General features: G+C 39.7%; 1 protein-coding gene across 6 annotated transcripts in view; it reads left to right on the plus strand.

Annotated features, from left to right (window-relative positions):
* Positions 1 to 15,626, plus strand: part of PEAK1 (pseudopodium enriched atypical kinase 1) — a 110,441-nt gene that overhangs the window by 64,729 nt on the left and 30,086 nt on the right. For all 6 annotated transcript variants that reach the window (XR_014184872.1, XM_082061174.1, XM_082061172.1 and 3 more), the window contains one exon: positions 11,140 to 14,420. Coding sequence is in view for 5 of the 6 variants with exons in the window: in XM_082061174.1 (XP_081917300.1) it covers positions 11,254 to 14,420 (3,167 nt within the window). In the remaining variant the exon portion in view is untranslated. The remainder of the gene's footprint in view (positions 1 to 11,139; positions 14,421 to 15,626) is intronic.

A 15,626-nucleotide genomic window follows, 5' to 3' on the forward strand; every position in this document is an offset into this window, starting at 1 on the left:
TGTTACTTGTAAAATGTAATATATCGCCCACACATCCCAAGGCAGTGATTGAAGATCTAGTCTAATTTGTCTTACTTGAGATTTGAGCGAAATCATCTGCTGAGTGTTTCAGACTATCTTTGTGCATTACGATTCATCCAGACTTCGCTGAAAAGAAAAATGTGAAAATAAGACATGGTTAATGTACCAGTCTTTTATGTCTGGAGAACAAATTTAACATAGGACATTAGAGATACAGGCCTACAGCCTATCTTCTGACTACACAATGCTAATTATCATTATGAAACCGTCCTTTTGTTAATCGTGTTGAATTATATCAGTCTTGGAAGAGTTCTCTGCTGGAACACAAGTGCGGTGCGTTGGTACTGAGCTGCATTTGGCAGCGGCACTGCCGTGGTGTCCCTGCTGTGCCCCTGCGTCCTGCCACCAGCCGGGGGACACCCTGGGGTCAGCTCCCTCGCAGCGGGGTCTGCAGGGCGCTGCCATGTTTGGGAAGGCAATACCCGGCCTTGGCAGAAGTAGAGGGGAACATAAGGAGAGGTTACGTGAAGCTGCTCTTGATAACTGGTGTATTCTGAGAAAGGCTGTTAGCCTGTTTGTGGCTTTCCACTTCTCTCTTTAGTTTTCCTGTCCTTGTAACACCACATGAAAGTAAATTATTTTGCTCTCTACAGAAAAAAAGGAGAAAAAAATACTTTTATGTGGCAAAAATTATTGTATTGATATGTATGAAAACCTGCACAGTGCAGAGCAAATCTGCTCTGGTTTCTCAGCAGACTTGTATGAAGCAACACAGGGGCCAAGTCTGACAACTGCATACAGGGGTGATAAGCAGCTGATAAATATCCTATTATTGTATTTCATAACTTTTAAAATTTACATACTGCATTCTGGTATCCAAACATAGTTTTGCTGCCTTTATTGGGTTGAACTTATTGCAATTTCTGGCACGATTAAGGCACTGTTAACATACTTGGTTTCAACAAAAGGCTTTTTAAAGCAACTGACTTAGAAAAGCTGACACCTTCCTCAGTGATTGTTATATGATAAATTATTTGAGAAGGGGGTACTTAAAATAGCCATAGAAGGTGAGGTTAGTAGTGATTAATTTTCCGGTTATGCCAAAAAATATTTCTGCAAATCTCTGTGGAAATCCGAAAAACTAAACATTCAGTCTTTATGAAATTACTCAGACTGTTTTTTTCTATTGAATAACTGCCTGATACTATTGTTAACCAAAAGCCTTGCTTTTAAAAATAGTTTTTAAAATAAAACAAAAGTTCATTGTATTTGCAAAACCACGTCCTCTTTTCCTTATATCTCTGTATGTCTTCATTCCAAATGCTGAACTCCAGTGAGCTCTGAGTAGGTATCTTCATTATCAAGTGCACAAAAGGCTAAATTAACTTTTAAATATAGCATGTTTTAACTTAATGTCATATTTTGCTATGTTGTTAAGAAACTGAAATGATGAAAATACAGTATATATTATGTAATTAGGCCTGCCTATAGGTGATAGGTCTGAACTGATGGTAAGTAGGAGGTTGTTACTGAGTTGGCATGCGATGGTACCTATTAGTCTTTGTCCTAAAATTAGTCAAGGGTTTTTTATGAGTAGTCTGAAAGAAAATGTAAATAGGGAGATCAGGAAATTGGAAAGCATCATCGTTGTTTTCTTTTTAACTTCAACACTAGTAAAGAATAATATCTTCAACCCTCTGACTTATAGCTCATCACTCATTTCATTGCTGTGGCTTATAACTGCAGATTAAAATTTCTTGCATTCATCATGCCTGGTAAAGAAGCTTATTGGGATGAATAAATGACATACTAATTAAAGAGTAGGCTGAGTGAGAATAAGCTGCTTGAACTATCTTTGGCCAAAAAATTACCTGTAGCTAGTTTCCCAAGATTATCAAAGAGATCCTCCAATTAGGCTGTTTCTCTTTGATCATAGATGGAAGGAACAAGGCAAAATGACTGCAGCAAGTGGCAGGCAGGGGGAGCAGATGGTTGCTGTGGAATGGGAAGCTAAAGGAGTTTTTACAGATTCAGGCCCTTCCCAGGCAGTTGCTCTGCAAAGCAGTGGATTGGTTATCAGTGTGTGGCTTATTTATATTTTCCACCATAAACCAGTCATGCATGCGACTTCAAAAGTTAAATTGTTTAGGTCAGTTGTAGAGAAAAATCCCAGTTAAATCATTTGTCATCTTCTCCTGATTTTTCTGTCTTGTAGTATAACATTCAAACAGTACTAATCTTTTGTAAGACTTCCATCTGACTTCTTCACCTTTGTAATTACACCATCCTAACCTCATGGGTTGCTGCAGATTTGTATGGATCATTGCGAGATACGTGGCCCAAGTAGTTTATGGCCTGAGGTGCCAGTTGCCCAATATCAAACATGATTGTGTAGTCATCAAAAGAACACAGAGAATGTTTCCAGGGCTGAGCTGTAAGCCTGGCACAAGAATGACAAAACAAAGTGTGGGAGGAGAAGATAAAGGCCTTAACACTGGGAGACAAGGGGATATTCATACTATTTCACCATTTAATTATTTTTGCTGTATTAAACTAAAAGCACTGAAAGAGTAGTATCTGATAAGAAGGAAAAAACAGCATTCTGTTGTTAGCAAAGATATAAATTTTGAGAAAGGCCTTGCAAAAGGAAGGCTTATATGGGTAAAACCCTAAACAAAAGATATATCCCATACAGCGAAGTGGCAGAACGGGATCTGTGAGTGCGGAGAAGCGGCCACTGGTGCCCCATTTCAGGAGTGCTCCCGGGGAGCTGCCTCCAGCACTGCCCTGGCCCCACGCTGCCCAGACCTCCCAAACAGCCAGGAAAGGAATCATCTGCCAATGAACAAATTTTCTTCTCAACTCAAAGAGTTAATGCTTTGTTTAAACGCTGAAAATGGAAGCTTTGGATTTACCCCAGCTAATAGAACCATCAATGTCTCATCCCATGTATAAATGTCAAATCAAGTTTTCTGAATCCAGCCGACCTCTTGGTCTCGGTGCCAGCTTGTTTCAGCAAGCATTTTATACGGAATAAATTTCTTTTTACTGCTTTAAATATGTTATGCTTTTTTTTTTTTTTGAGACAGACACTAAATGGGAACACCCAGTCTATCTTCTTTATGTGATGGATCATTTAATATAATATGATTTTATTTGTCTCAATTCTGAACTAAACTATCCTAATCTTTTTGTTTCACTTAATATGGAAAGCTTTTCATCCCTTAAAAAAATTTTGCGGTTGTTTTATGCTGCTTTTCTTCCTGAGATGTCATAAATAGAACAGGACACAATATTCAGTAAATCATCATTGATTTTCTTACACCGAAAGCATGTAATCTGCTGGTTGCACCATTTGCATGTCCTGCAGTTAGTAATTGTGAGAACTTCTTAAAAACTTTAAAGAAGATTGTGCCATTTCTCTGTTGCCCGTTATTCCATTTGGTAGGAAGAAGAGCAAGTGTTTCTCACAGAAGGTATGATAAAAAGCATGTCTTGTTCACACTCCATGCTGTGCTGGATCTGATGCTGAGGGGCCACACAATGTTAGGTGGAGCTCAGCCACCTGGTTCTCCAGTTTCTCCACAGCCCTTGGCTTTACACAGCGCAGTACTACTGTGCTGTTGCTTTTAATTTATCAGTTATGTTTAATATCTCCTTTATTATAATGGCTGATAGTGGTTTTTTTTAAAAAAAAACTTAATTCTCTCAAGTCTTTACTTAAAACTCATAAGGATCTTGGGGAGGGGATTGAGATGATGGAACCATCCTCTGGCTTCTTTGCAATGCGTTTTATCTTCTGGATTACAGCTCACCTCTTACACGGGCTGCAAGCCACTAATTCGCTCATAAATTACCTGCATCTCATACTACAGGCTTTTGTTTGTCTTTGGCTACTTTTTAGTGAGATCCTTCTTATCCTTTCTAAGATTATTTTGGTATCCACAAGTCACTTTCCTAAACTGAAATGAATGTATTTTTAGCAATTGTGGGTTTTGCTGCATTAAGGGTTCAGCATAAAGATCTCTGGAGCCAGAGGTCGCAGCAGTCCAAGGGAGAGAGTTTTAAGTAAATTGGAGTTGCAGAATTGATGGATTCAATAACGCCGTGATGATACACGCTGTTTTCATTCTCAAGCTGTGCTCAGCAGAAGAATAACCACAACCGTTCCTGGGTTTTGTAACTATAGAAGCAGTGTAATGTTTTTCAGGTATTTCGTTGTTGTTTATTGTGAATACATTCTGGAGAGGTTTAGTAAAGGTTTTCTAAAGTTTATTCTTCTAGATGTTTTTGAGCACTAAAGCAACAGGAAAAAAATTTCAAAGGGCAGGATTTCAAGTGAGCCCTGGAAAGGTAAATCAAGGATAATTAGATTGGTCAAGGTATAGTCATACCAGTACATTTTTAATATGCTGTGAAGGGCTTAATTCTCGTAATTTGGCTAAAATAGAGTTGGGACAAACTTAAATGCACTGAAATTGAGGATTTTTTTTTTAATTATCATTACCATGCTTGTTCCCATCAACTGATGCGCCCACCCTTAATTTGCTGATAGATCTGGGAATGTTGCACACAGCCCTTTTTAGGAAGCAAGGTAAACAAACTATTTGTGAGTCTGGCTTATCTTACTGGGTTTTTCCCAGCTAATTTTCTGTGCAAACATAAAGTATCCCTAAAGAATATACTGAATATCTGAATTATCATTACAATACAATCGTATATGTCTGAATGGTCATGATAAATTTAAGTTTTATTAAATGCTAAATTATGGGTTTTTTTCCAAAGGGAAAAAAAATACTTTAATAATTTACTCCATTTAAGAATCCCTTCTTATGTGAACTCAGAAGAGTTCATATTCAGATACATGCCTTGACTGGACTACTGGGCCTGAACACCAAATGTGAGAGCTCATACTTATTATTGCTTTTTGTGTTGTCAATGTGGCGATGCAGAATCTAATCAGATTACCTGGGCAGATCCTGAGGATGTTTCTTGCCTTTTCCCTGCTCTGTTTGGGTTAGGTAAATTGTAAAGAAATGCCTGTTTTCTTCTGAAGCGTTACAGATTGTCTCGCCCTAGGCAGTTTTTTGCTCCAGTTCGTTGGTTATTTCTATCGTATTTTATTCTTATAGGTTTTAGGTAGAAAAAACATACAAGGTTTTCCTTCACTCACTTAGTTTTATGAAATATTTATGTAATTTAAACTCTTTTTTTAGATGAGAGAACATAAAACCAGAAATGGTTTAAGTTGTTCCATACTGTCTTGCAGCCAGGTTGCATTAGGTGTTTTTCAGTATTTGGGGTAAAAGTGGTTCTGTTGTCCTTTCCATCCATCCTACCCCTTCTGCCTCAGCAGCACAGTACCTGATGCTGAAGAGTGGCTCCAAAGGCAGTTGGCAACCTCTTAGTTGAGGTCATTGCTCCTCAATATCCACTGCAGATTTATTGCATTTTCTGCAGAACTGTCGTTTTATGGCCTTGGACGATTACCAGGGTACTCGGTTCTGACTGGAAGAAAAACCAGAACAAAACAAAGCACTGTCTGCAACAAGATAGAACTTTTTTAACAGAAATGATAAGGCCTAGCGTTTATGGAAATTTCCATCTGTGCTATCTGCTGTAGTTACAGTTCTGGCTTGTTATAACGATGATATGATATTTGGTGAATATTTGTCCACTTTGGGAAGAAAATTGTGGCAGTCCATAATGCTGTTTGTTACTATTTACTTTCACGTTTTTTCCTGTCATACCTTGTGTGAAGTGCTGTGACTGAACTGGGCACCACACTTAAGAGTCAGGCTCTATTTCTTGATCTTTCACCAAACTGTGAGTTACCATTCCTCTTTACAAAATTCTATATTAAAAAATGCTCCTTGGCCATCATGAAGTGCTGCGAGATCTGTGAGTGCTACTCCCATTTTTTAATATTGATATTTAGCTTTTATTTCTGAACTCTGCTGCGGTACTATATAGCACTTTTTTCCTTTCTTGATTTACATTTCATTAATAAGCGCTGCAAGATTACCCAAAGCACAGTGCTTCTGGGTACTGAATGTAAACAAGTGCAGTTCTCAACGTGCTGTCCAATTGGGACCGTGACTGCTGGCTGTGAAGCTGCTCTCTCTGCGTTCTATTTCACAGATCTAGCAGATGTTGCACGTAGCTTCACTTGGGGTTTTGCTTTCCTCTGAAGTCGGACAAATGATGTAAAATTTAATAAGAAATTTTTTTATGGCATGAAGGACAAAAAAAAACTAATTAGCACTTGTCACATTTGTTTGTGATCCCAGTTACCTGTGTTAGATGCAGTGGCCCTGAGTCAGTCCCGACACTCTGGGAGACGGAGCGTTTTGACAGCCCATTGCCACCCAAGCAGGGCCGTGTGTGTGAAGTTGGAGCATTTCAGTTTTTCCAAAAAGTCTCCAAAATATTTACAATCATATCAAAGTTTAAAATAAACAGAAATCGGATACTGCCAAAGAATAACCATCACTTTATTCTTGTTACATTAGACTGTTGCTATTGCTTGGGCTCTCCTCTGTGGGAAACCTGGGCTGGGTCCCCACCGCTGGGTGTTGCAGTCTGAGGACGTGCCCATCGGTGGTGGGAGGTTCAGGGGCTGTTCAGTAGCAATTTATTGGACGGTTGTCTGATAAGAAGGCTGATCAACGCAACTTATTCTACAGCATAAAAATGGCAGGCCCATTTGCATGGCTAGCAATGCTAAAGCTCAATGCCTTTTCCCCAAGGGAGGACAAACCAAAGGAAATCTGTACCAAGTATCTAGTGATCTCAGAAGGGGTCAAAGAATGATAGTGTTGCAGTGACAAATGATGAAATGCACACTTGTGTGTATTGCTCAGTAATATAGCAGGCATTCATTTAAAGGGAGTTTTTTTTGCAGCATGCAGCATTGAAAACACATGTCTAATAGGTGCATTCATTTTAATATGCTTCATTCATTGAGCAGGCCTGATTAATTAGTGCGTGTCACCATCTGGTACTTACTGAGACTATTCATTTTTAAAATGTTGAAATTGTAGGGAATGTTGCACACCAATTAAGTTCTTTTTAATTGGATTATGTTAGTGTAAAGTATTACCGGAGAAGGCCTCCATTGCGATTCAGCCAGCATCCATCTAAGGGAGAACCGCCAGCCTGAAATTACTTAGAACAAAGGGAAAGTGCCTGAAATGCATGTTTACTGCTATCTTTGTGCGCTCAACAAAGATGATGTCGACAAATAAGAGCCACAAAAATACTTCTGCATTTCTATACGAGGTTCAGTCTTCTGACATGAGGGTATCTCAGCTGATTACTTCATCTCTGCACTGCAACGCTGAGCCTGTCATCTTCTCCCTCTGACCTGGAAAGTGAAACATGCTTTTGCGTTTCTGTTTGTTTGATGTTAATTCAACAGGGCCAGACCGAGCCCTCCTGTGTGCAGTTGTGTATCTGCTGAAATGAGGAGCATTATTGTCATTTACACAAAGAGTGATTTGGCCTTTAAAGCTGATAAACTATCTGTGTTGACTCAACCATTTAGTGAATGAAGTATCACAATCCGCTGGCTGTAGCACCACATTAGGAGCAGAACTTGTACTTGTTCCTGTCACTGACTCACTTGGTGAATTTTAGTTACTTAGCGTCACTGCACTGCAGTGTTTCTTTGTATAAATTATGAATAGTTATGTTTATCAACTTGCACAAAAAAGGCTCTGAGATACAGGGATGAAATGCACAATGTCAATATTCTGCAATTACTGTTAATGCTTCCTTTAGAAGCCTAATGCTGTTTTGTATTTAACGTCCGAGGTTGTTATTGCCTTGATTTTGTGGAGATTGAGTATCTTCAAGTAAGTTCTGTCATCTTACAGATGCCATCTTCCTCTGCAGAGTGCGCATTGCTGTTCCTTAGCAGTTAAATGGGCTCTCATGGAAGGAGGGATGTTAGAGAGGAAAAGATACCTAATCCCTGGAGCAGCTTAAGACACCTGATGTGTACCTGCCCAGATCTCGTTGACCACCTTTGTTTTTAAGAGCGGAGAAAGAATCCAGAAATTAACAATGTCAGGATATTGGGGCCAAAGGCATTTTTTTCATGTTGTGTTTATGTGCATGTTCATTCCCTTCAGTGGACTCTGCTGCCCTCTACCAAGCTGGAGCTGCTGTTAACAGCGATGGGAGCAACAGCCCCAACACATGAAGAATGTTTTACATTTTTTAACGCTGGAAGATTTAATTTCTGTTGTCACTCATAATCACTCTTGCTATAATTATCCCTCATAGTAGGAAATCAGTAGTTGAAACAGTAAATGTATTTTAAAGGGAGAGGAAAACATCAGAAAAATCACTTTCAGTTGTACAGCAATTAAGAAACTGCCTGAAGTTTTTTTTTTAGAATGCAAATACTTGTTTAGACATAAAAAGTTCACGATGAATTTAATTTGTAATAGCACAGAAGTACTTCTGGTTTCAGAGTACGAAAGTAGCACAATGTGGGAATTGTTTTCCTGAAGATACGTTTCCTGTTGTCCGAAGGTGCAGATGTCCTCTTTGTCACAGGAGCGGGCGGCAGGAACTGCTCACCCTGCCTGTGCCAGAAGCCATTGGAAAGCCAGCTGTGCTCAGGAACCTGAGCAGTCAGCGGCTCTCATCTTTCACAGACCGTGTCCAAAATCATGTTAGCGTGGTGGTGTTTAAACCACCGCCATTAGGTGGTGAAGTGCAAAAGACCTAATGTACCTATATGTGTCTTCTGTATTTTCCTCTGTATAAGTCACATGTCTGCATTTACAGAGATATGTCTACATGTATTTTATATTTAAGCTAAATTGCTGCAGGTGGTGCTTCTGGGACATGGGATATATGTTTGCAGAGAGCTGTATTTTTTACTCTGACTGGGGCGTTGTATTGTGATTCTGCAGTGTTTCCTGTAGTTTGCATTCAGACGTTGAGCATAGAACTCGTTTGGGTTAGAGGAAAATTCATTAGTATCAGGGTATCTGAGCAAATGAGAGTGAGTACAGCCAGCAGTAAAACATAAAATGTAGTCATATGAAGGTGTGCAATAGCGTGCTTTCTCATTTCTACCCCAACATTATTAGCAGAAAATGCTTTGCTGGGAAGGCCATAAAGCTGCCTGGTTTGTGATAGGATTCTAGAGCAAGCGCAGTTTATGCAATTTCAAAGAAATAACATCACCCAGTTAAATCTGAAAAACCACACAGGTATGCACTAACCCTTTTGTTTAAATCGTTTGTTTGGAGGTTTTAAGTGGTGGAGAAATAATATTTTCCAAGAAAACATTTAGATTACATCCCCATTAGTGTACCTTTACTCCTTTTATTTGTTAAATACACGAAAAGAAGGAGCTAACCATATAAACCATATAACCATATAAAATGTTAGTATGTGTGCTCTTGCTTGCTCTCTCTCATTTTAGGAGAACTGTTTCTTAACGTAATTTTTCTGCTTACAATATATGGGTTTGCAAAGTGTTGAAGCAACAAATCTTGGCAGAGATCAAAAAAAACACCAAGGCATTTTACTCTGTGTATATAGAACAAAGGCTGAAGGCTTGGGCAGATCTCTGTCTAGCAGACTTTCTATCTCTTAGGTCATACAGGGAAAGCTTTTGGCACTGACTTTTTGGCAAAAACCTTTGTCTGGAAACATATTTAGTCAGTGTATGAAATATGATAGCCCTGGTACCGCAAATGTGTCTGAAGATACTAATAGAGTTAGACTGCAGCCCCATCTGGTGTTGGAACAGGATTGCTCCAGGAGAGTTTTCCAGCACACAGGGCAGGACGTGAGGAGACTCACTAATTCCTACAAGTGTCAGTTTTACTAACGATTTCTGTTGTTTGCTACGGGGATGAAAACCAGTTGAGCCCGTGGTGAGTTCCAGCAGAGCCATCCTGCTGCTGAGTTACTAACCACAGCTCTACAGAGAGCTGCATCTTCACCTGAATGGATTTATTATATTAATATCCTTTTGGTGTACCTGTGTGATCAGCAAGTACATTTTCACACAAATCTTGTAAGAATATAAAGTTACTGATTTTCAGTGCCTGTGTTTACAGAGGTAGTGGTGGATATACAGATTCTTTTACCTCAGTAAAATGTCTCCAATAATTTGAGTTATGCAACAGTGATGAAGAGACCAGACTTGTGGATTTGGCGTAGAAGCCTTAAAATCTTCAGGTATTAATTCATGAAACTCTCAAATCCTGGATACTCCAGTGACTATAAAGCACAGCAGATTCATGTTTGGTTTTTACTTAAGGCTGATCGTTTCAGGTTGTCTTTGAAAGAGATTTTAAATTCTTTTCCAATTGTTATTTCTGGAGGAGTTAGGTAGAAAAGCTACATGTGAAACAAATCAGGGACTAAAAATCCATAGTTTTGTTTTGAGGATATAAGAATGGTTTATTGCTGCTATTGTAAGCTAATGGAGAAGAAACAGTGACTTTCTGGAAAGGATTCCCCAGCATTTTTAACTGACTTCCCCAGGACAACTGTCCAGCCTGTCCCTTCAGCCACAACACCCGGCCAGTTATCATTTGACTCTGATGAAAAAAGCACTAAAACACCAGAGTTTGCAATCGCTTGGATATACTTGGTCTCTTAAGCTGAGCTCATTCACTTTCGAGGTGAAAACAAGTGATCTCAATTGCATTTAGGAGAGTAAATATACTCTTACTTTCTTGTCTGATATTTAAGTAGTTATGTTCAAAGCAATGGGCACTAATCTTTGTTTTTATATCCTCTTTCTAGCATTTGTTCTATTGGGAAAAATTAAAGGTCAATGGTCCTGAACTAGTCAGGAGAATTATTCTAAATTCTCAGTCGCTGCCGTTTCTCTCTTTCTTTCTCTGCTTTCAGTAATACAGGGCTTAGCTGCTAAAGCTTCAATTGTTATGTATGAGAAGAATGATATTTGCAACGTTTTTTGCATTTCATTTACATAGTTTTGTAAATTTAGGTGAAAATAGATGAGACATCAGCAAAAGGCTACTTGCTTATTCCAGGTTGTTTGTAGCATAGAAAGTGTAAGTCTAATGATCAGCCTGATTTTCTCCATTCTTACCATCATTCTCTTCTGTGTTTCAGAATGATCACTCCTCCAAGCAGTAGCTGTACCAGGGGAACAGAGTGAAAACACATATGGATGAAATTCTTACCATGCACTGAACAGCAGAGCATCAAGCACAAAGCTCTGGGAAAATGTCTGCTTGCAACACGTTCACTGAACACGTCTGGAAACCTGGTGAATGTAAGAACTGCTTCAAGCCCAAAAGCTTGCATCAGTTACCCCCTGTATCTGAAAAAAAAACCCTCTCCCAAGGCAATCTGAAATCCAATGCAAACCAAAGTAACAGCCAGCGTGGGAGAAATACAGGCAACTTCCGACCACCTGTGGCAAAGAAACCCACTATAGCCGTGAAACCCACCATGATGGTAGTGGATGGGCAGGGTGTATGTGGTGAAATCAGCACGCCGGATCTCTGTGAGAATAAATCAGTGCCTGCAGGCTGGAACCGAAACAAAGCTGTCTTGAACAAAAAAACACTGAACAATAACAATGAAGATGAGATTGAAGGTTATAGCCATGTTCATAGGCCTTATGGCAACAACGATGGTGTAGGCAAGATACCAAATAATAATAATAATGGCCTGACAGAAGTTTTGAAGGAGATTGCAGGTTTGGATACCACGCCTCAGCTAACTGGAAATGAAATGAACTCGAGAGAAACCTTTTTGGGAAGAATAAATAATTGTTATAAAAGATCATTAGAAAGAAAGATCCCTCCAAGCTGCATGATGGGTGGAATGAAGGATTCACACAGTAAGCATGTTATTCTGAGTGGAAGCACTGAAGTAATAAGTAACGAAGGTGGACGTTTCTGCTATCCAGAGTTCTCTAGCGGAGATGAGAGCGAGGATGACGCGTTTTTTGGCAGCATGCAGGAAGAGCATGAGAGCTGGGATGAAAGTGATGAAGAGTTGCTAGCAATGGAAATTCGTATGAGGGGCCAACCTCGCTTTGCTAATTTTAGAGCTAACACCCTGTCTCCTGTTCCGTTCTGTGTCGACAAGAAATGGAACACTGTGCCCCTTAGAAACAAGTCTCTCCAGCGGATCTGTGCAGTGGATTATGATGACAGTTATGATGAAATTTTAAATGGTTATGGGGAAGAGACTGTGATTCTTTATGGGCAAGAAAGCATGCAGAGCATGGTATCTTCTGATTCTACATCTCCTGATTCTTCTTTGACTGAAGAGTCTCGTTCTGGAACAACCAGCAGTTCTTCACAGAAGCTCTGTAATGGAGGGTTATCTCCCAGTACACCTCAGGACCTCAAATTGATCGAACCAGAATATGAAAGTCTTTGCGATAATCAACTAGTGAAGGATGTGTCAAAACCTCCCAGAAACGTTCTGAAAAGTCTAGAAACTCACAAGGCAGTCCTGGCGCTTCGACTGGAAGAGAAGGATGGCAAAATTGCTGTGCAGACTGATATGCAAGAGAATAAAAGTTCGTCAGATGTTGCTGGTCAAGCTGTAACTATCAATTTGGTGCCTGTGGAAGAGCAAGCTAAACCTTACAGAGTGGTGAATATGGAACAACCAGTTTGCAAGCCATATACTGTAGTAGATGTATCAGCTGCCATGACCAATGAATGTAAGGACAGTCCAACTGAAACCTCAGAAACCAAAACCACATCATCTAACACGAGCTCACCCGTAACTCCAGGCACACCTGTTGCGTCCTCTGCAGCATCGCCTGTACGCATAAATGCTAATCTGAAAAAGTCCAGTGCAATCAGATATCAAGAAGTGTGGACTTCTAGTACTAGTCCAAGACAGAAGATACCCAAGGTGGAGTTAATTGGTAACAACTCAGGACCTTCTGTTCCCCCCCGGAAGACAAGCCACCACAAGTCAGCTCCTACTTCACCTACAGCTACAAATATTTCTTCAAAAACTATCCCAGTTAAGTCTCCCAATTTATCTGAGATAAAATTCAACAGCTATAATAATGCTGGCATGCCACCTTTTCCTATTATCATTCATGATGAGCCCACTTACGCTAAGAGTTCCAAAAATGCTATTAAAGTTCCTATAGTAATCAATCCAAATGCATATGATAATCTGGCTATATATAAAAGTTTTCTAGGGACCAGCGGAGAGCTATCCATCAAAGATAAAACTACTAGTGTGATAAGCCACACATATGAAGAAATTGAAACAGAAAGCAAAATGACTGAAGCCATAGGAAGTAAAGCCACTGAATTTTCCCAGGCAAAGGGGGTGACTAATAGCTCTGAATGCAGGCTGGGTTCTGTGGCACAAAAGGTCCAAGAGTTTAATAGCTGTCTCACTAAAAGTCAGATATCACCACAGAGGAGTCACAGTTCTGACCACAGCTCCCCATCAAGAGTTCAAAAGACAACACAAGAGCCTGCAGCCAAAGTAGACGTAACACCAGAGGCTTCTGCTGGCAGCAGCAGCGGTAGAGAGAATGCAAGTACGGTGCTTTCACAGATTGTGGCCTCTATCCAGCCGCCACAGTCTCCTCCAGAAACACCTCAGTCTGGGCCCAAGTCTTGTAGCGTAGAAGAGCTGTATTCCTTACCCCCCGATGCAGATGCTACTAAAAACACCCTGGTACGACCCAAGTCTCTGTTTACATCACAGTCTGAAATGGAGTCATCCAAGACGGTAGAAAACACTGCTGCTAAAATGCAGAAAGACTCGCTCTCACAGCCAGTTGCCACTCACTCTCCAAAGCCAGTGAGAGCCTCCCCAAATACCACAAGTCCCAAAACAGAGCAAGCACCGCCATTTCCTCCTCCACGGTCCACTTCTTCCCCCTACCATGCAAGCAACTTGTTGCAAAGACACTTCAGCAATTGGACCAAACCAAACAGTCCCACCAGGTCGACAGAGGCTGAGTCAATCCTTCATTCAGAAGGTCGCCGAGCCGCTGATGCGAAACCCAAACGCTGGATATCATTTAAGAGCTTCTTCCGCCGCAGAAAAACTGATGATGAGGAAGACAAAGAGAAAGAAAGAGAGAAAGGAAAACTGGTGGGTCTGGATGGAACTGTTATACATATGCTCCCCCCTCCTCCAGTCCAACGTCATCACTGGTTCAGCGAGGCAAAGTCAGACTCGAGTGAGAAGCCATCAATTGTGTTCATGTATAGATGTGAACCAGCACCAGCTGAACCAAAAGCCGACCATCCAAACGTGAGCGGAGCGGAGTCTGCGATCACAGATGTGCTGGCAAAAGACAAAGGAGAAATGCAGGAAAAGGCTCCGGAGAGCTCCGAACAGAAACTGGGCAGCCATTCATCACCCCCGCAGATTCCCAAGAAAATCCCCAGGTAACCTGCTCATCTTTTTTAGTCACTTAGTTGTGAACCATCCTGTATATGCTGCTGAAAAGGGGATAACTTAAGAAGTTTTATGGCACTAAGTGTACTTTTTTCAAAGTATATTTATTTTAGGTAACTTAAAGCACATTTTTAAAATCTTTGTGTTATATTGGATATCAGAAAAGATTAAAAAAAAAATATTAGAAACAGTACCTGATAATTGGGGTTTGTATTGCAGGTTCACCAAAATATAGCCATGTTACATTAAATCACGTACATTTTCCTGAATTTCTAGTTTAAGAAAGTGTTCTTACATTATAGGAAAATAAAGAATTTTTCAGCAGAAATAAAGGCAACAATTGAAAAGTATAATAGAAATTAAAAGATCTGTGACTCATGAAAGGGGTGGTGTGCTAACTTTATCTCACATACCCAAGAACACAAGAGATACTAATGAACTTGATGTTACACTGCAGCACTCCCCCCCCCCAAAAAAAATGGATAAAAGTAATAATAGAATTAGATTATATATAAAATAATTTATCTCCATTTTGCAAGGCTTTTAGTGACTAATATACTTTGTCCATTAACAGTACTGGATTCAGTAGGGCTGGTTGCTCCATCTCTGCCTGACAATTTTGTTCAGTGGTTTCATTTTTTTTTTAATAGAATTTACTAAAATGCCTCATAGTTTTAATTCCTGTGAAAATATTTGGCCAGTAGATATTTTACTCCTAGAAGTTCATGGTAGTTGTGTGGTTTAGGTACATCTGTTGGTTTCAAGGTCTGTTTGTTCCTTTATAAGGGTACACATGCTTTCTTGCTTGTTTCTGAAGATGGAGAAACATCTTTATTCCCAGATACGCATTGTTTTTAAAATGCTGCTTTAAAAATACCCATGTGGATGTATAGAAATAGATCTTCCAGTGTTATTATACAAACCAATTCCAAAATAGCTTCAAACTTGTGTTATTTAATTCTTTATAACAATAACCTGCTGGTAGGAATTTTTTTTTAACTTTGAGCTATGAGTGAGCCTCAGAAAATGTATCATGGCCATGTTCTTTCTTTTTCTTTCTTTGTTGTCTATACAAGGAAGTTGCAGTGATTTTTAGTTAAAATAATTTTAAAGTTGATGTAAACTAATAGAAATCTCAATGTGAGCACAGTTTGAGTTTACTATAAACTGATTGCTGCTTAAAGTAAAATAAGTAT

The sequence above is a fragment of the Streptopelia decaocto genome (assembly GCF_964273445.1).
Source record: "Streptopelia decaocto genome assembly, chromosome: 9".
Taxonomy (NCBI): Eukaryota; Metazoa; Chordata; class Aves; order Columbiformes; family Columbidae; genus Streptopelia; species Streptopelia decaocto.